At 45.6% G+C, this 20,460-nt stretch overlaps 1 protein-coding gene across 2 annotated transcripts in view; it reads left to right on the top strand.

Annotated features, from left to right (window-relative positions):
• NPAS2 (neuronal PAS domain protein 2) overlaps positions 1-20,460 on the top strand; it is a 176,689-nt gene that overhangs the window by 98,766 nt on the left and 57,463 nt on the right. For both annotated transcript variants that reach the window (XM_030921647.1, XM_030921648.1), the window contains exons 3-5: positions 6,149-6,297; positions 13,581-13,672; positions 18,379-18,468. In XM_030921647.1, the coding sequence (XP_030777507.1) occupies positions 6,149-6,297; positions 13,581-13,672; positions 18,379-18,468 (331 nt within the window). The remainder of the gene's footprint in view (positions 1-6,148; positions 6,298-13,580; positions 13,673-18,378; positions 18,469-20,460) is intronic.

Below are 20,460 nucleotides of genomic sequence, written 5' to 3'. Positions count from 1 at the left end.
ACGGTATTGACAGACACAAGTTGGATAAATCTCAAAGGCATTATGCTGGGTAGAAGCAGCCAGGCTCAGAAGGTTACATGCTATAGGATTATGCTTTTATGACATTCTCGAAAAGAGAGCATAGGGATGGAGAACAGAGGAGAGCTGGCCAGGGTTTTCGGGGAGTGGAGGGCATGAGAGAGTTTTGCAGAGAGCTGTCTCGTGTCTTGATGGTGATGACTGTTCCACACATTTATACATGTGCTAAAACGCATAGAACCGTGCCCCTGAAGAAAAAGGCTCACTGTGTGTTAATTTTAAGGAAAAACAAAAAACAAATGTTTTAAAGCATCCAGCGTCAGCATCACTTTTTTGAGGCTAATGAAGTTTGACTGAACCTTACTTGGCTCTTTCCCTGCATCCCCCGCTGCGGTCGCTGGGGAGCAGCAGTGCAGTGCTGGGCTTTGGGGTGGAGGAGCCTCCTGGACCCTTCCTGTCTCTACTCACTTCCCATTAAGTTGGGTTCCTCATCCTTTTCTGAGGACTCATTTCATTTCCTTTCCCTGTCCCCACTCATCCAAAAGCTCAGACCAGGTTTGCTTGGTCTGCCATTCACGGCTATGCCATCAGCCTCCCCCTGCCTCCCCACCCTATCCTTCCCTTCTCCAATGGAGCCGGACTCTGCTGCCAGACTTGACCACCCGGCTTTCCCCTGGGCTGTCCTCTCCACTCCTGACCATGCACCCCACGAAGCCATCTCATATGCTTGCCTCTGGGGACTCTGTGGCTGGGCTCCCTCCTTGGTGAACACCCTTGACGATTCGTTGGAACTTCTCACCGAGCAGTAGTGTATTGCACCCCCTGTACCAGCTTCTGAGGAGTGAGTTCAATCTCTTCCTCTAGACACTGAGCTGCTTTTAGCTGAGGGCCAAGACCTCTTCACTGGTGCCTCCTCCATATTGCTTGATGGAGCGCCTTGTGCGCAGAAGGTGCAAATCAGAGAAGATAGAACAAAGGATATTTTTCCTGTCTCTCATTGCCCTGGTCCAGAGAACCCTCAAATCAGAAGTGGAAGAGGCCCTGTCAAAGGGGGAGGGTGTGAGAAGATGTTAGTCAAAGGGTAGAAAGCTTCAGTTAGACAGGAGGAATCAGATTTTGAGATCTATTGCACAGCAGGGTGACTGTAGTTAATAACAACATACAGTGTTGTATATTTCAAAATTGCAAGGAGAGTAAATGTCAGATGTCTCACCACAAATAAGTGAAGTGACAGATATGGTAATTAGCTTCATTCAATCATTCCATGTTGTGTATATATATATATACATCTAAACATCACATTGTACCCCATAAACATGTACCATTATTATGGGTCCTGGAGGGTAACCTGTCCCCCACTTCCCTGGAGATCTGTCTGTATTGCATTTAATAAATAGATGTTTGAGTTCTACCCATGAGTGCCTTTCTGCCTCAATCCCCTACCATGTGTATCCAGATAGGCTAGTTGTGCTGTATGGCACAAAATCCCCAAATCTCATTAAAGCCGATGTGCTCATCGGCTTTAATGAGGAATGAGGCAGATTTTGCCTCATTTTTTAAAAGGAATGAGGCAGATTTTGCACAGACTCTTCATGCTTCTCCCTGGGAACCGACATGGCACTTGTGCCTACATATTCTTGGCCGAGTGAAGGGGCAGGGAAGCGCAATCCTACTGTGTCTAGAAGACAAACTGGAAATATTTGGTGAACAGAAATCCTAACACCACAGGTGACCACCAAAGTGGGAAAGGCCGCTCCTCCTAGGAGCGGAAGTGAGGGTCACAGTCTTCCCTTGATTTCTTGCAGTATCCTCCCCAAGAGGGAACGCAAACACCAGCCTCCTGTTAGTGTGTGACACTGTTTCTCTGCACGGGTGCTTAGTTTTTGTGCTATAAACTCAAGCAGCCAGAATGAGTCACTCTCAGTTCTGTGTTCCCAGAACACTGGGTCCATAGGTCCATAACAGATCATGCCACGGTGATTTGGAGGGAGCTGTAGGAAGTGGCAGGAGGGTGCACAGCCTCACAGTGTGGGCCCTGGGCAGCCTGTGCCACCACTTCCCAGACCTGTGATGTTGGTGAGTTACACAGCCGCTCAGTGCCACGCTCCTTCCCCTTGGAATGGAAATGCAATAGTACCTGCCTTAAAGGGTTGCCATGAGGATTGAAGGAATGAATGGATGTAAAGCTCTCAACGTGGTGCCCGTTACATACATAGTAAGTGCCCAGCAAGTGTTACCTGTGTAACCCGACCCAAACTCCCAAGATGCTCGATGATGGACGCTTCAGAACAGATAACCTAAGGCCCTGCATTCAAAAATCAATATCCATGTATATTTAAAACACACACATACCTTCCCTTCCTCCCTCCCTTGGTCTCTCTCTCGCTGTCTGTTATTCTCTCTCTCTCTCTTATTCTCTCTCTCTCTCTCTCATCTTTTATTATTTCTCTCTCTCTCTTAATAAGAAGATAACAAACAACCCAACTGGAAAATAGGCAGAAGGTTTGAACAAACACTTCACAAAATAAGATACACAAATGGCCATTAAGCATGTAAAAAGATGTCCAACATCACTTGTCACCAGAAAAATGCAAATCCAAGCCATAACATTTCAATGGCTAAAGTTAAAAAAAAAAACAAAAATGCTCGTAACACCAAGTGTTGACAGGGATTGCAGCAACCGGGACTTTCATACATTGCTGGTGGAAAAGCAAAAACAGTGTAGCCAGCTTTGTGCAGCCCTGTCTTATCAGGTTAAACATACGCTTACCAGATGACCCAGCAATTCCATGCCTCTGTATTCACCCAAGAGAAATGAATGCCTCTATCTATACAAAGATCTGTACCTGAGTATTCAGAATGGCATTATTCTTACTACCCCCAAACTGGAAATGAACCAGATGTGTGGCATATTCATACACAGGAATACTAGTCAGCAGGAAAAAGGAATGGGATGTTAATATGTGTAGCAACACGATGCATCTCAAAAATGTCATGCTAAGTCAAAGTAAAAGACTATACTGTGATTCCAGGGCTGTTAAATTCTAGACCAGGTGAAACCACCCGCAGATCAGTGGTTGCCTGTGGCTGTGGCTGGGGGTGGGCGGGTCAGTCACAAAGACACAGGAGAAACCTCTTTAGGAAGAGGGAACTGTTATCTTGATTTTGGTGGTAGTTACCCAATTAATACACCAAACTATGCACTTGAAATGGATGAATTTTATTGAATTTTTAAAAATGCCTTAAAACCCCAAAGCCTGGCCAGGCATGGTGGCTCACGCCTGTAATCCCAGCACATTTGGAGGCCGAGGCGGGTGGATCACCTGAAGTCAGGAGTTTGAGACCAGCCTGGTCAACATGGTGAAACCCCATCTCTCCTAAAAAATACAAAAATTAGCTGGGTGTGGTGGCTCGTGCCTGTAATCCCAGCTACTCGGGAGGTTGAGACAGGAGAATCGCTTGAACTGGGAGGCGGAGGTTGTAGTGAGCTGAGATCGCAGCACTACACTCCAGCCTGGGCAACAAGAGTGAGACTCTCTCTCAAAAACAAAAAACCAAAGCCTGGTTGTTGGGGTGTCTCTCAAAACCTTCATCCCAGTGTCTGTGTGTGGTGGTCTCGGGGCCTGCCGAGAGGACCCTCTTTTTGGGAATAAGGTCATTCCAGGCTCATTTTCTTTCTGTTGCCTGAGAGCAGCGGAACCAGCTGACAGCGACCAGTTTCCAGTGGGCACCACAGTGTGTCCCAGCCGGAGGTGGATGGAAACAAGCTTGTCTCTGTCACTAACGATGGGAGCCTTCATCAGAGTTGCTGCCAGGCCGTGTTGGTCGTCATTACACCCGTTGAAGAAGAGAACAGAGCAGTAATGAGCTGGGTGTTATCGGCTCACAAATAATTTATAATGGGCAAACTAGGACAGGAACAGAGCTTTTTTTGGCTAAGGAGGTTGCATGTCACTCTTTAAAATCTAGGCCAAAAAATTATTTATAATGCATAGACACTCACTCGGAAAGTTAAAGGTTCCTTTCTTCTCTCCTGTGTGTTTGAACATGGTCTTTTAGCCTGGACTAGCAACAAGACGCTGCAACATCTTGCCGCCACGCCTGCAGTTAGTGTGTGATGTGAGAGAGCGCAGGTAAAGAGAGTGGCTCGGCGAGGGACAGGGCCTTTGTAGAAGTCCCTTAATCCAGAATCCAAGAACAGACAGGGAGGAGGGGAGAGGCAGGAGAAGACCCCTAGGTAAAGGGTGGTGACCGCGCACATTAGCTGAGCTTTGAAGAATTGCCCACATGTTATCAGGAAACAGCCTAAACTGAGATAGGACAGGTAAAAGATGGGTCGTGAACATGTGTGTTGAAATAAAGGCAGGTTGTGTGCAATTAGGCAGCGGCAAACTGAGTGGTTAGGGTCCTCGTGGTATCTAGGGAAAGGGTTTTTGGAAATATGTCCCTTTATGTCCAAGGGCTGTCCTGGGAAGCAGAGTCTTTATTGATACTGTTACCTGTAGATATGTATACCTGCTCCAAGGGAGGTGGATCCAAATCCAGCAGCACACTCTGTCCTGACCGCACATTGGCCAGGAGCCTCCTGGTGAAGGATTTGCTCCCCTGGGAACCATGATCCCGGGCCCCAGGTGCCTGGAAAAGCAGCAGTGTTTTATGGGCCCGGCCTCTTGGGCCCCTGTTCTCTCTCTTGAGAGTGGATTTCTGGAACAAGTCTGTCTTCAGTGAATTGGGGAGGAGTGAGCCAGCTTTCTCAGCCCTGCATCACCTTCAAATAGGTGGATTGTTGATGAAGGGCCTGTGGCATGTCATTGAAGATGGAGGCCCCTCAAGTAGCGCTGTTTCTGGACTTCTCAGGAGGGCTTTCTGCATCACGTGTTCCTTGTTGGTTGTTAATTAGCGCATCCCTGAGAGCCACGACTCCCTACTCAAGTTCCTGAGGATCTCAGGGTCCTCAGAGGTGCTTGGGTGGCTTGGGGGAGGCCCCTCCCCTCAAACGAAGCAGCTTCACTTTGATCTCTCCTATAGGTGTGCAGCACAGGGTGTCACTTATTTAAAATAGACTTTATTTTTTGGAGCATTTTTAGGCTCACAGACCAATTGAGTGATAGACACAGAGAGTTCCCATATCCCTCTGGGCCATCCCTAGACACACTCAGCCTCCCCCATTGTCAGCGTCCCCCACCGGAGTGATGCATTAGTTATAGCTGATAAGCTTACACTGACACATTGTTACCACCCAGAGTTAACATCAAGGTGCACTCTTGTGTTGTACATTCTCCAAGTCTAGACAAATGTGTAATGACACATATCCACAAGTACGGTGTCATACAGAGTGGATTCACTGCCCTAAAAATCCTCTCTTCCTCCCTCTCTAACCCCTAGCAACCACTGAGCTTTATGCTGTCTCTGTAGTTTTGCGTTTCCCAGAATGTCATATACTTGCTATCATACAATGTGTAGCTTTTTCAGACTGGCTTCTCCAACTTAGTAATATGCATTTAACTTTCCTCCATGTCATTTTAAAAAGGGTTCATCTCCTCTTAGCAGCTTGACAGCCATGTGCAGTACCTGTCCTATGTCCGCCCTGGGTCTGCACAGCCCTGGCTGTTGTGGGCAGGGTGTGTCTTGCCTCCCTGAACAGGGCGATGAGCTCTTTGGAGCAGGGGCCAGGACATAGGTGCTGGTGGCACACGGGACACCTGGCCACCCCTTGGGCCCCGGAACCAGGCTGGGTGTTCTGGATTGAAGGGGACACGGTTTGAGTCTTAGGAAGGGCTCTCTGAGCACAGCCATCTCAGTCAGCAGTGTGTCCTTTGCTCTCTCAAAGCGAAAGCTCTGTGAAGTCCGAGTGAGCAGCATCCATTCTCAGAGGTAATCTGTGTAAGATTTTGCGGCTGAGTCAGAACTCACTGATTATTAATGCCATCTGTCTTTGTGGCCAAGAGTCTAGCAAAACATTTTCTATCCTCCTGCCTCGGAAATGTGGCCAGCGTGACCTTCCTGAAAGAGTTTTTTGATAAGATAGATGATCACAATAGAATGTGATCTAATAGAAAGTGCTTCTGTTTCATCGCAAAGCCTTTGTGACGTGGGATGTTCCAGTAACCTGTTCATTTTGTGTTTACAGAGCTTCTCGAAACAAGTCTGAGAAGAAGCGTCGGGACCAGTTCAATGTTCTCATCAAAGAGCTCAGTTCCATGCTGCCTGGTAACACACGGAAAATGGACAAAACCACCGTGTTGGAAAAGGTCATCGGATTTTTGCAGAAACACAATGGTAAAGGTCACCCTTCTCTCTGTTTTTCTTCCTCCCTCCCTGTCCGTGTGGTGATGACTTCACCAATCTGGGCTGCCTGGTTGGTTTTGTCTCCCCAGCCAGGCCCAGCCTTACCAGTTGAGGGCTTCCCATTTCAAAGGCACTCCACCCTCTATCAGCCCATCTCTGGCTAGGTGGGGAGAGGGCACACACCTCCCAATTGCATTATAAGCCAGACGAGAGAATCCAAAACAACCTCACAGGCAGCACCCAGCCGAAGCAGTGTGGCATTCACAGTGACAACATCTTGATCAAAAATCCCTGGCATAAGTGACTTTTATTCAATGCTGAACAGACGCAGTGGCTGAGTACTCCCTTCCTGTGGGATCAGACTGTGTGGGTCATTTCATCCCTCTCTGCCACTGCCCTTGAACTCTTTGGTCTTTGGAGCTACATCATGAAAAAATACAGTGAAAAGAATGTATTTTCTTAACGTCACATTCATTGTGTTTTTATTGAGATATAATTTCCATCCCATAAAATTCACCATTTTAAAGTGTACAGTGCAGGCGTCTTTAGCATATTCACAAGGTGATGTAACCATCACCACTATCTAATTTCATCATGCCGAAAAAGAAACCCTGTATCCATTAGCGATCATTTCCCGTTCTTCCCCCTCCCTCCAGATCCTGCCAACCACTAATCTATTTTCTATCTCTATCACTTCCCCTATTCTAGGCATTTTATACAAATAGAATCATACGGTATGTGGTCTTTTGTATCTGGCTTCTTTCACTTAGCATCTGTGTTTTAGCACGCGGGAGTACTTCATTCCATTTTATGGACCAACAGTATTCTGTTGTATGGATATATTAATACCATATTTTGATTAACCATTCATCAGTTGATGGATATTTGGGTTGTTTACAATTTTTGGAAATTATGAATGATGCTGCTGTGAACATTCATGTACAAATCTGTAAGTTGATATATATTTTCACTTCTCTTGTTTGTATTCCTAGGAGGGGAATTGCTGCATTAAATGGTAGTGTTTAACTGTTTGAGGAACTGCCAAACTGTTTTCCAAGGTGGCTTGTACCAATTCACCTTCCCAGCAGCAATGTATGAGGGTTCCAATTTCTCCACATCCTTGCCAACACTTGTTACTGTCTTGTTTTATTATAACTATTATTAATACCATCTCCCTAGTGGGTATGAAGTGATATCTTATATGACTTTGATTTGAATTTCCCAATGACTAATGCTGTTTTCCTTTTCATGATCTTTTCATGTGTTTATTGGCCATTTGTGTATCTTCTTTGGAGAAATGGCCAAATCCATGGCCCGTTTTTAAATCATTGATTTTTCTTTTTATGCTTGAGTGGTAAGAGTTCTCCATATATTCTGGATACTAGACCCTTATCTGGTATAGAATTTGAAAGTATCTTGCCCCATTCTGTGGATTGTCTTTTTACTTTTCAAGTGATACTCTTTGACACACGAAGGTTTTAAATTTTAATTGTTAATGTCCAATTTATTTTTTTTCTTTTGATTGCTTGTGCTTGAGGCATCCTATCTAAGAAACGATTGCCTAATCTAAGGTAATAAGGATTTATATCTATGTTTTCTTCCAAGAGATTTATAATTTTAAACTAGGTTAAGCATAGATATTTGATCCATTTTGTGTTTGTTTTTGTGGATGTCGTAAGGTAGGCTGTGAAAATTCATCCTTTTGCATGTGGATTTCCAGTTATCCTGGCACTCCATTCTTTTTCTAACTTTGTAGTACTTTATAAAAGTAACACATACAGAGACTATACATATCATAACTGTACAGTTGAATTGATTATCACAAAGCAGACACAGCCAGGGAACCAATGACTCAGGTCAAGAAATAGAAGCCCCTTCCTGTCTTCCTCTGCTTTCCCAAAAGAAGGAACCTCTGTGCTGACTTCTAACCCCATCATAGGTTGGTTTTGCCTGTTGGGGCCTTATTCAGATGGAACCATGAATTATGCACATGATGTTTAGAGATTCCTCCCATTCTTCCAGTGCTGTTGCTGGTTCCTTTCTTTAGTGTATAATATTCCATCACATGATTGCCTGCATATGCCACTTGACCCCATCCTTGAACTCACGTCTTTCTCAAATCTTTTTCTCTCCCCTTTTCCTCTCCTTCAAACCCTTTTACCTGTTAGTGTGATCGCACCTACCCTGCCAGTCACCCAGGATGTTACAGAAAGTCACAGAATACTGGAGAGGGCTTATTAGCAAGCAGGAAGAGCAGAATTCTTTCCTCTTTAATCATGACACCAAACATAATAAGTCAGAAATGTCAGACTTAGTGAGGAAATAATTACAGTTCTTCCAGGCAGGCAGTGATGTGTCTCTTCCACGGAACATTTTCCTAGACAAGATGATTTCATAAAAGAGGGTGCGGCTGGGACATCAGAAAGTTTCATTATACTTCTTATTCTTTTATTATTTCTTTGATGATCATATATACCTATTAAAAATGTGACAGTAATGATATGTCCTCATATTATTTTTTTCCAAAGCTGCCCAGGAGAGAATAAAGAACATGTTAATTGCTTTTGTTAAAAGTCAGGGAAGACCAATCAAGCAGGATTGGAATGAAGTGTTCCAGCAGTATTTGATCGCCCTGATAATTTAATCAAAATGGTTATATTTCCTAAATAATGATTTAGCCAAGTGAAATAGCAGGTTGGTTTGATTGCCAAGATATTTTGTGCAAATTACTCAAACTAGGTCAGTGCCACTGAGAAGCAGGACAGCTGTTAAATAGGACAGCTGGGATCAAGTTCATCAGCCTGACATTTATGCCAGGCTCTGTCCACTGTGGAATTACAGAATTGTCAAATCTGAGTCCTGGAAAGGATCAGTCAGCAGAAATGCAGCCTCCAAACACCGGGAGAGCCTGCTTCAGCTCACCTTTTTCCTAAGACGCAGGTCTAGTCCTCACAACCCACTTAAGCACAATCAGGATCATGCCAGGATCTCACCCGTCTCTGATTTCATGTTCAAAAGAAAGCAGAAAATTCCTGGTACATTTTTTGAGGAAGTAGAGTTGTTAGAGCAAAACTTGGATTAAAGCAAAAAAGCAGAGCGATCACTTTACTTGCAATCCAAATGGACATGAACTCTGCAGACATCTGCAACAGAGTAGAGAATACTGACCGTAAGCATCTATGCAGGGCTTGCTGTGAGCTGCGCAGTATTCTAGGAGCTCTACATACAGGAACTCCTCTACATAGAGCTCCTCTTCATGGCAGCGCTTTTTTTTTTTTTTTTTTTTTTTTTTTTGGAGACAGAGTCTTGGTCTGTCACCCAGGCTGGAGTGCAGTGGTGCAATTTTGGCTCACCGCAACCTCCGCCTCCCAGGTTCAAGCGATTCTCCTGCCTTAGCTTCCCAAGTAGCTGGGATTACAGACACGTGCCACCACATCTGGCTGATTTTTTGTATTTTTAGTGGAGATGGGGTTTTGCCACTTTGGCCAGACTGGTCTCGAATTCCTGGCCTCAAGTGATCTGCCCACCTTGGCCTCCCAAAGTGCTGGGATCACAGGCGTGAGCCACCACGCCTGGCCCATGGCAGCACTTCGAGTTAGTTCCATCGCACAGATGAAGCACACAAGGTCAAGTCACTCATCCAACTCAGACAGCCAGGAAAACGTGGAATCTAAACCCAGCAGCCTGTCTCCGGAACCCAGCAGCCTGTCTCCAGAGCCCAGCTTTTTAGCACTACACTCTATGGCTCCTCCACGAGAGGCGATCTACAGGGCTTCTTGTGGCTCTTTATACCACAGCTGCACTACAGCTGTTCCTGAGTGTGTCCATTTAGACTACTGGTTCTCAACCTTGTGTGCATATTTGAATCACCTGAAGAGCTTTTGAAAAATACATATTACCAGGTAACCCCCCACAGACCAGTATGTCACGATCTCTAGGGGTGGGACCACACTGGGATACCAGCGTGCAAGAGAAGACTGTTCAATTTTCAGGAGTTTTGCCAAAGTTGGTAGCTTGAGATCAGCCACGGTAGGCATATTTACACCACAGAAAGGGACAAACACTGCAAATCAGGGCTGTTTGTTGTAGAGGGTGGAGAGCCTTTCACCAGCAGGTGGTCAGGTAAGGCCCAGGCATCAGCATTTTTAAAGCTCCCCAGGTGATTCCGGCATGCAGTGAGGATTAAGAACTATGAATTTCAACATGCTTCCTGCCTTCATGCTAAAGGCAGACCACATGATAAGTAAGGACAGATGATTAGGTCCAAGTAGTTGCTATAATTATTTAGCTCTTTCCCCAATAATCTTTCAGCATTGTTGTTTTCTCAGCTTGGGAAATAAATTTTGATCCTGGACTGTACAAGTAATACAAATCAAAATGAGAATCTGATCATGATTCTTTGTAGCAAAATGTTGTAACAGTAGCTATTGTAAGAGAGACGTCCCTAAAGTCTGTAAATAGGCAGGACATATTGGACATCCTTATCTACATCCATCTAAATGTTCTACAGGGTCAGGCTGGCCTACACGTTATCCTCTTCCTGAGTGAGTCTCAAGCTGACCTAATGAAATTTTCTCCTAATATTAAATCCCATTCCTCATTCACACCTCTTTAATGTGTCTGTCTTCATGGATGGAAGGTGAGGTGGGGAGAGCTGTAGAACAAGGAGAAACTTCCCTGTTGAACAGGGTAATATTTACCCAGGACAGCTGTGGAATTTCTGCCCCATTTTCCAGGATTTTATTTGACCACATACATCTCAAACATATACTGCTTATTATTCAGATATACCAGGAGCAGTCGGGAGTTGAGCACTCTAGGAAATGGCTAAAGGTGATACTGGAGTAGAATTCTCGGGGTTGGCTCTTAATCACAATGTTTTCCTACAAAAGTGGCTCTCAGGTGGTTTTGTTTCCCTGGAAATGTGGAAACCACTTTGACCATAACACAGAATTTTATTTCCCAGTGTAACATTTTTTCCTCGATTTAAGACATCGTATCTAACATATTTTTTTAATATGCTATGAACTGAACCTTCACTTCCAAGGAGTCTAATTCAATTGTTGAAATACAAAGTGAATGAGATGGCTGCTTTCCGTGTTATTATGCTAGCGTTGACAAAATACCCAGTCACACAGAATGATCTAAAAATTACTTAGGTTAAAGAAGTGGGTCTTTCATTTTCCTTCACCATTACGTTGAATGGATCTCTATCTAAATGAAATTTGGGCTGCCATAAAGACTCCTCTGCTAGACAAACAATTAATCTACAGTTTGATCCTAGTGGTCAAAAGAGTCTTACAGTTGAGTGTGCATATTGGGGAGAAGAGGAAAGGCGTTTGTGAGGTTAATATTGTAGCACATCTTCAGTCCCTCTCTTTTCTAAGTGGCCAAACTGTGGCAACCATTTGTTTGAAGAGGTGGGGTTGCACCCTCTCTTCCTCGCCTCGGCCAGCACCACAGAACAGATTCTGGCCAAGATGTGCATGTAGCACCTGCCTCTGCTTCCCATGCTGCATTCCACCATGTGCGTATGACACCTGGCACTGGGTGTGTCCCCACAGTGCGGCCCTTCCTCCAGGGGCCCTCTCAGTGTTGTTGGCTGCCTGACCACCAGCACAGCTTCCTCTCCTGGGTTTCTTCCAGTGTTCAATTACCAAAGGCTCACTGCGGCTCTCTTGTGCCCCTTTAAAATCACAAAGACAAAAATCCAACGTTGTATAACAGCAGCAGCAACTTGTTCTTTCTGACACCTTGAAGGAAAGAACCTTCCTGGTGGAGCCAAGCACTGCTGGGAACATTGGATTTTGGGACAAGTGGGGGTTTACAGGGTCACATGCACAACTCAGCTCTTTTTTTTTTTTTTTTTTTTTTGAGACGGAGTCTGGCTCTGTCACCCAGGCTGGAGTGCAGTGGCGCGATCTCGGCTCACTGCAAGCTCTGCCTGCCGGGTTCCCGCCAGTCTCCTGCCTCAGCCTCCCGAGGAGCTGGGACTACAGGTGCCCATCACCACCCGTGGCTAATTTGTTTTGCATTTTTAGTAGAGACGGGGTTTCACCATGTTAGCCAGGATGGTCTCGATCTCCTGACCTCGTGATCTGCCCTCCTCTGCCTCCCAAAGTGCTGGGATTACAGGCGTGAGCCACTGCGCCCGGCCATAACTCAGTTCTTTACATCCTTTGTTCATGAGTAGCTGCTGCATTCACTCATATTCATTCATTCAAATGGCAGAATCCATTCCTCATGCTCCATGTAAGAGAGATTATCAAAAACACAGGCACAAAGGAAAGAGCCTTGAAATCTTTCTCCTGGCTTAAAGTTGATGGATTATCTGCCTGGACCATTTGCATTCTCCAGGAAGTTGTTAAACAGGTTAGTTTTATTCTCTGAGATATGAGTCTTATGTTCCTTAGCACCAAGGAAATAGTCTCTGAAGAAACCTATTACTACATGAAATGGAGCAAAATGTTGGTTTAAGATGGAGGATAAACAGAAGGAAAAACAAACAGTGTTTGATATTGCATTTGAGCTACCTGTAATTATCTTATCAGAAATAATTTAATAATAGAACAAAACATTCATTAAAAGTGCAGAAGAGCTAAAATATTTAAGGAACCCCTTATAGGCCAATGACTATTTAAATTTATAAATGTGCATAATGTCTTCAGTACAAGGCAGTTGCATGAAATGGATAAACTGTAGATTAACCCCAATAAGTTTTGAGAAGAATACATTCTGTGTATGGGTATAGCGTGCTGTATTTCAATAACGGAAATGCGGAAAAGTATGGTATGTTCTGTATAACACAGTGGGTTATTTTCCACATGCCTAAGATGTATCTGGAATTTTTAAAATCCCAGGTCTGTGAAGTGTTTTGCTTCACCTGGACCATGAAGAAGCCACTTAGGAAGGTGTCACACCATCCCAGTGTTTGTTCCTGTTGCCTTCGTAGGTGGCAACTACCTAATTCCAACTGTTGGCGATGGAGTTCGTCATGTAGACATTCAGGGCCGTGGTACCACCTGCAAGGGCAGGCACCCCAGCCATAGAGAAGGTGGGGGATGATCCTCCCTAAAGCCTCATTAAGGGAGGTGAGAACATTCAAAGCTCCCAGTCCTTGGAAATCAGGGTAACATATTTCCTTATGCTGGCTTCTTAAATTAAACTACACAGAAGTTTACACAAAATTACACAGAAGTAACATGTGCTTCATCTGTTAATTCCAATTTCTAGGTGCCATTGACTATAAAGGCTTATTTGTGTCTCTTTTTTAGAAGTCTCAGCGCAAACGGAAATCTGTGACATTCAGCAAGACTGGAAGCCTTCATTCCTCAGTAATGAAGAATTCACCCAGCTGATGTTGGAGGTGAAATGCACTTTCAAAATCGCTTAAACAGTTGCCAGTTAAAATGTAGCTACTTGTTGCAGATAAGCCCCTGTGCCCAAAGGAAACTACCGTTCTTGATCCAGGGAAGGCTTGGCTTTGAAACAGATACCCTCCCTGAGGCTCTCTGCCTGCCGTTGCCTGTGGGCCATGTCAACAAGAATCCCAAAGTTGAATGTGGTCACGTGCTTTCAACACAGTGACCACAGGATGAACCCCTTGATGGTATCACAACCAGAGGACACCTTGCTGGGGAGCCAGGAAGGGTGGGTTCGAGGTAGGTAGAGAGAGGAGAAGGACAGCGGGAAGATGAATCAGCTGGCACTGTCATTTGACTCAGAGAGTCTTCTCTTTAGACTGCTATGATTATACATGTTCTCTTAGTAGAAACACGTTTTGAAATTAAAAGTTGTCTTTTAAAGATATGCTTTGAACTTGAACTCATATTACACCCACATGGCATACAGATGTTAGCCACAGGGACCCGGTGCCTCCCCATCCGGCTCACGCCCTTTCTGTGCTGAGTGAGATGCTCATGTTCCTCCCTCTGGGTCAGAGGCCCCATACTCATCTATAGGGCTATATTTGTGAAAACCTGGCTGATCTCAACATCATATCTTTGATTATGGGTGAAACTCCTCAGTACAGATGAGCATAAGCCTCTACAGAAACAACTGCCAAGGTGCTGTGGTTTCTCACCTGGGGATAAGTTTCGGAGTATATGGATATGGCAGTGGGGCAGAAAAAGCTCCAGGCATGGCGTATCCAGGCCTGCCACCAAGAAGAGGTGAACTGGGACAGATGAGCTCAGCAAAGGGAAGTTAGACCAGTAGTTCCTGGCAGGGTGTTTGCAGAGTGGCTTCTGGGGATAAATCTTTCTCTCTCATATCTATGTGCCTATATAAGACTGATGTAAACTTCAATTTACATAGATTAACTTGCAGAAAACAGAAAGTACTGGAGTAAGAAAATGCCAGAATGAAGATGTCCAAATATTATGAAATGTAAACGCATTAATGAACATTTGCATAAGATGAAAGATACTTAAATCTACATGTGAACTATATTTAAAGAAAATACAGAACTTTCTGCAGAAGCAATGCATTTTTAAGTATGTTAAATTTAAAGCAGCTTGTGAAATGTTGAATTAATGTATCATTATGCTAATTTACATAAATCGATTTATCTTTTAATTCTTATGGAAAAGTAGTTAAAACACATAACCCTATAGCAGCAGCCTTTTTTTAAGAGCCTGTAGCACAACCTTTTTTTTTTTTTTTCCCAGTGAGTTTCAAACTATCGAAAGTATTTGAGGAAATAGGGCTTTTGTAAAGTTAAAAATGAATAAATTTCGGGGCTAGAAGACAGGACTGAGATTCAGGAGACTGGAATTTCTAGACAAGGAAGATTGATATTTGTATAGTCTTTACTTTCCCTTGCTCCCGGTGTAGATTCCTAGAAGCCGGTAGAAAGGAAATCATGCTAGATGAATGAATTGGATCTGAAATTAAGCTGCACAACCAGCAGGCCTTCTGGGTGAATGGCAGCTGTGAGTGGTCTGGGAAGGCCACCAACTAGTACTGCTGACCCTGACTGTGTCAGGCTTCTCTTCCAACCTGTTGCTCTTCACTCGGACCTAGTGCTGAGTGACTGGAGCCTTCTAGCATCTCCTTCCTGATGGCCTGAGCCCCAGCTGTGGTTGGGGGAGATGGAGAGCCTCCAGGGTGATGTCATCATTGTCCAGTGCAACCTTCCCATAGCATGGGTCTCTCTCCAGCTGCACCTCCCTCTGTTTTTTTCAGAGCCATTTCAGAGACTGTGAAGAATCCAGGTGCCATGTCTTAGTGGCCAGGATGTTCCCTTTTTAAAATGAGGACAGAGCCCAGGAGAGAACCCATCATGTCTCTAGGGAACTGCTAATGCCCTCCAGATGTGATTCCTGTCTTCTTCCATCTTCTCTCAAAGAGGCACAAAACCAGACTGCAGGGGGACTCACATAGCTGTGAAGTTTGAAAAAACAAAATTGACCTGGCTGCAGACCAGCTGAGCTGGTAAAGTATCAGCTGGCAAAGACTGTGGCTACCAGCATTGGAACAATTTCACTCAAGAGAAGACAAAGTGCCTGTGGCCCGGAGAATAGGGAGCTTGTGGAAATTTCTGAATTTTAATCAGAAAAGCAATCTCTTCTCTTAGCCCAGAGGTTGTCCCAGAGAACACAAGAAATGTTCCAACTGATTCAGGAATTAGCAGAAAGGGAAGGTTTCCTTTCCCTCTAGTGTGTGGCGGGTATAAAATTCTGAGCCATTATGGCTCCTTTGGAAACACCCCAGTCAAAAACACCCTTCCATGGAGAGGGGCACAGCACTTTGCAGTCTCTTGCTGTTGAATCCCTTTCAGATGCTACTGATGGGACTTCCAGAACCATAGCAAGCTTTCTCAAAGCAGTGACTCAGTGCAGCTCTCATAGAGTTGATGGAAATGCCAGTGAGCTGATGAAAGTTATCTTCCGTCTATAAATACCTTCAGCTTTTTAGCACTCGCTTGCTTTAGACATTCAGGAGGGACATGGGCTCACTGTGCAAGACCATTTGCACTGCCCTTGCTTTACCCAGTTTTCCAATCTGCCTTTTCCAGAAAAGTCTCACTGATGTCATCAACAGTACCCTTAGCCCTTAAAAAAATTCACCTCCTAGAGGGCTGCCAAGATGACTTTAAAACATTTTTAGAAAAATACTTGGGAAGGAAAAGTTACTGGGATGTACTTCTTCGTTTACCGTAACTCACAAATCTAACCCAGCATTTCTCAATCTTGCCCTATGGTGATTTTGGACCTGGTAGTTCTTCGTCGTGGGGGCTGTCCTGCGTATTACAGGATGTTTGGCAGCACTAGATGCCAACACCGCCCACTCCAGTGGTGACAACCAAAAATGCCTCCAGACATTACCAAAATTACCCCCAGTTGAGAACCACTGATGTCATCCAAGAGGATGAGGTCCATTTAAGAAACGTACTTGAATCTGTTCTTCAGTCTAAATCCTGCCAGCTGTCAGTGTAAAATAATAAATGAGTCTACTGTTAACTTTCCTGGTGAAAAGAACTCTTCCCCATTTTGGCATATGCTACAAAGGTACCCTTCACACACTGCTCCTGGCCTCTTCCGGGTTTCTGCTGCCATGCACTTAACCACACCCTCCTCACGTGAAAGAATGAATGCCCTTTCGTCCACGCAGATTCTCAGACATCATGTGACCATCTGGTTGAGTGCATGCAACATGCTTCCAGAGCTTTCTAAGCACATATTTCACTTTTTTTCCTAAGCGGAAAAATTTCCAGATTCGGGAAAGATGGTCTTTCAAAGAAAAAGTCAGTGAATCGACAATGACAGGTTTCCAGTGAAAGTCTCCCTGGGCCTATTATTCCCTTAAAGACTTGCTTTCTGGAGAGGTAGGCTTCATTTCTAGTCTCCTCCCCTTCACTGGCACTCCTCCCCTTCACCTAGACAGCCAGGTGCCACTATGATCCTATTCTCTGCTGAATTATGTCATCTTTGTTTTAGAAATCAACTTTCAGATACATCTTATGATAGCATTACAAGCACCCACACCAAAATAAATCCCAATAAGTAATCTAAAACCAGCAAAAGTGGCCGGGCGCAGTGGCTCACACCTGTCATCCCAGCACTTTGGGAGGCTGAGGCAGGCGGATCTCTTGAGGACAGGAGTTCAAGACCAGCCCGGCCAACATGGTGAAACCCTCTCTCTACTAAAAATACAAAAATTAGCTGGGCATGGTGGTGTGTGCCTGTAATACCAGCTACTTGGGAGGCTGAGGCAGGAGAATCGCTTGAACCTGGGAAGCGGAGGTTGCAGTGAGCCAAGATCGCCCCACTGCACTCCAGCCTGGGCGACAGTGAGACTCCATCTCAAAAAAAAAAAAAAAACCACGAGCAAAAGTGTCTGCTTTATGAGAAAGCATTGCCCCCCTTCAACCTGTTATATCACAAGCACCCAGGACAGTGTACCCAGCATAGAGCAGGTACTCAGTAGAGACTTTCAAATGCATGAATTTTTCAGACATTCTGAAATGCTTATGGATCCAGTTGAGTTACACAACCCCCACACCCACCCAGCCCTGTAGAATCATGTGAATGTTCTTTACAAGCAGTTCCTTCAGTGGGCATTTGTCTTGTGGCAATGAATGTGAGCAGAGGCCCACCTCGGCCAACAGGCATACTTTCTGTTTCTCGTGCATCTGTTAGGTCTGATGTCTTTATCAGGGCAGATGTTTACCATTGAACTCAGTGATGGCAGGGGTAGGGAGATGGGAACCATCAGCTATGGCTTATGTTTTTAATGGCAATGGTGGTGTTTCTGAATCAGGCTAATAATGTGCTTATCATTAAACCTACTTAGAGAATTTCCATGGCTAAATGTTATTTTATTATGCCACTAGGTCACATTTTTCACTGATCCTGTAGTGCTTTTGCAAATGCTTTTCCTGGGCCAGACACATTCTCTGTAAGAAGCTGTCCTCCGTGGAAGGCCAAGAAGTGCCGTGAGGTTATTCGTGGAAATATTCTGAGGATTATCAAACAAAGCCAGTGTCCTGAAATAGTGTCCTCTGCTTCGGTGACATGCTCCTCCCTAAAAGCATTGCTAAGGAGCTTTCAAATGTTGCATTTTCCACAGGCATTAGATGGCTTCATTATCGCGGTGACAACAGACGGCAGCATCATCTATGTCTCTGACAGTATCACGCCTCTCCTTGGGCATTTACCGGTGAGTTTCTGCTCCAATGGCCTTAACCGGTTCACGTTATCATGTTTCTGTTGAGAATCATTAGATCTCAGATGGGAGGTGGTGCAGGTGTCAGGGGGCTGCAGGTGAGAAGGGGGTGGACAGTAAAGGACTACTGAGTTTTGGGGACAGGACCAGGCCGAGGTCAAGGTCCCAGGAGCCTTCCAGGAAAAGGGCAGATGCAGGTGTGTGCCATCCTGGAACAGGCAAGGCCTGGAGTGGGAGTTGTGGCTCCAGATTCTTTTCCGGGGTCAGAAATGGGGACTGATGAGAGAGTCACAGCACTGTTAGTGGAGCTCAGAGCCATCATGGAGGCTGACAGACATCCAGGGTCACCTGACAGCTGATCAAGGGAGAGGACAAAGATGACTTGGGTTGAAACATGGTTTGGGGCTTACTTGGCACATGTCTGAGGTTGCAGTTGGGTAGCAGCACTTGGTGGTGGTAAGGGTTCGGCAGCACGGCTAGTTCCTGGCGGTTCAACTGCTCTGGGAAGACTGATGTCTTGGAAGGCCTTGGGGAGTGAGGAGTGTCTGGGTGGACCTGGAGAGGGTCGGCTTTGCATTCCAGGAGTGCACCATGGACACTCCAGGATGGCACAAGGGGCTGTGGTATGGTCACAGGCCCTGACAGATGTCCCTCCCCACTCTTTCCCTCCTTTCCTTCCCTTCTTCTTCCCTCCTCCCTCTGCCTTTGTCCTCCCTCCCTACCTCCCTCCTCTCTGCATAAGCCTTGCTGGCTCTCTGGTAAGCCCTGACTCAGTGACTCTCAGGTCTGTACCTGGCTGGTGGAGGAGCCACCTTTGAGGCTCCTTCATGGGCATCTGACCAGGCTTCCATCTCCTGCCACACCACTGCCTGTTCCTACAGAGCCTGAGTGAGAATGACAGCTGTACCAGGAGCAGCAAGTGTGATGGACAAGAACAAAACGTCCTCTCTCTTCTGTCCTCTCTCCTCCCAGTGAGCCCAGCCCAAACTTCCCCAGTGCCCCCCGCACCTGCTCATCCGTGGATGGGCGGTCAGTTGATGTGACGAAAAGGGGAAAGCTTGCCCCGGGTTCCCACATAGGAAAGCTTGGGCCAGGATGATACTGGAGGACCATGGTTCCCTCTCCTTAGCTGCGCCTGCCCAGAGAGCAGTGTGGCCTTGTTCCACGGGCAGCTTCCATCTGCCTTAGAGTGATGAGCCCTGCCCTGCTGGTGGCCCAGGGCCCGCATCATCCTGGGCCGTACCTTTCCCTGGAAGCCACTCCCTCGTCCCACCGTTTCTGCAAACGATGCTGTGTGCGGATCGAAGCGCTGCCTACATTTTTCTTTGCATTCACTGAGCCGTGGCCCACAAAAGCATTTTTTATGTTGCTAAGCAGATGCCTTCCCATTAGGCCCTCATCTAACCTAATCTGTCTCCCCTTTGTGTTCCAGCCCATTTCCTAAAACAAGGGTGCGTCAGGCTGGTGGCGGGGAGCAGGGGGGCTCTCTCTTCTTGATAGCCGTCAGAAGAGGCTCATCCTCACTCAGCCTGAAGGAGGAAGCTGGGGGTGCAGCTGCACCTTGATGTTCATCTCTGGCCAGGAGGCCAGTGATAGGGCTGCCACCATTAATACAGAAGTGACCCCCATCATCAACCCAGATAAGCTGGGCTGATCTGAGTGTGTCTAAGGACAGAAGAGCTGGGGCACTTCTTTGGAGGGCGCTTATGTTTTGTATTGAATGGCAAGGGTTCGGCAGTGGTAGGCACTGACTGAAAGCAACCACACGTGGCCTGCTTATTGACCTGGGAATGAGAGATACGAGCCAGAGCTGTTTGAGTAAACAGGATTTGCACTGTTCTGCTTTACACTCTTGTAATTATCTGATGACCCAGTTGCTGTATGTGGCAGACAGGACTTAGAAAGTAAGAGGCAAATTCTTCCGACCTGAAATTATGGAGCAATTTAGGACCACTTTCATAAGTTATTTTCTAACTCTACAAGGGC

Source organism: Rhinopithecus roxellana, chromosome 17 (genome assembly GCF_007565055.1).
Source record: "Rhinopithecus roxellana isolate Shanxi Qingling chromosome 17, ASM756505v1, whole genome shotgun sequence".
NCBI lineage: Eukaryota > Metazoa > Chordata > Mammalia > Primates > Cercopithecidae > Rhinopithecus > Rhinopithecus roxellana.
This window is presented reverse-complemented; position numbering and strand designations above follow the sequence as displayed.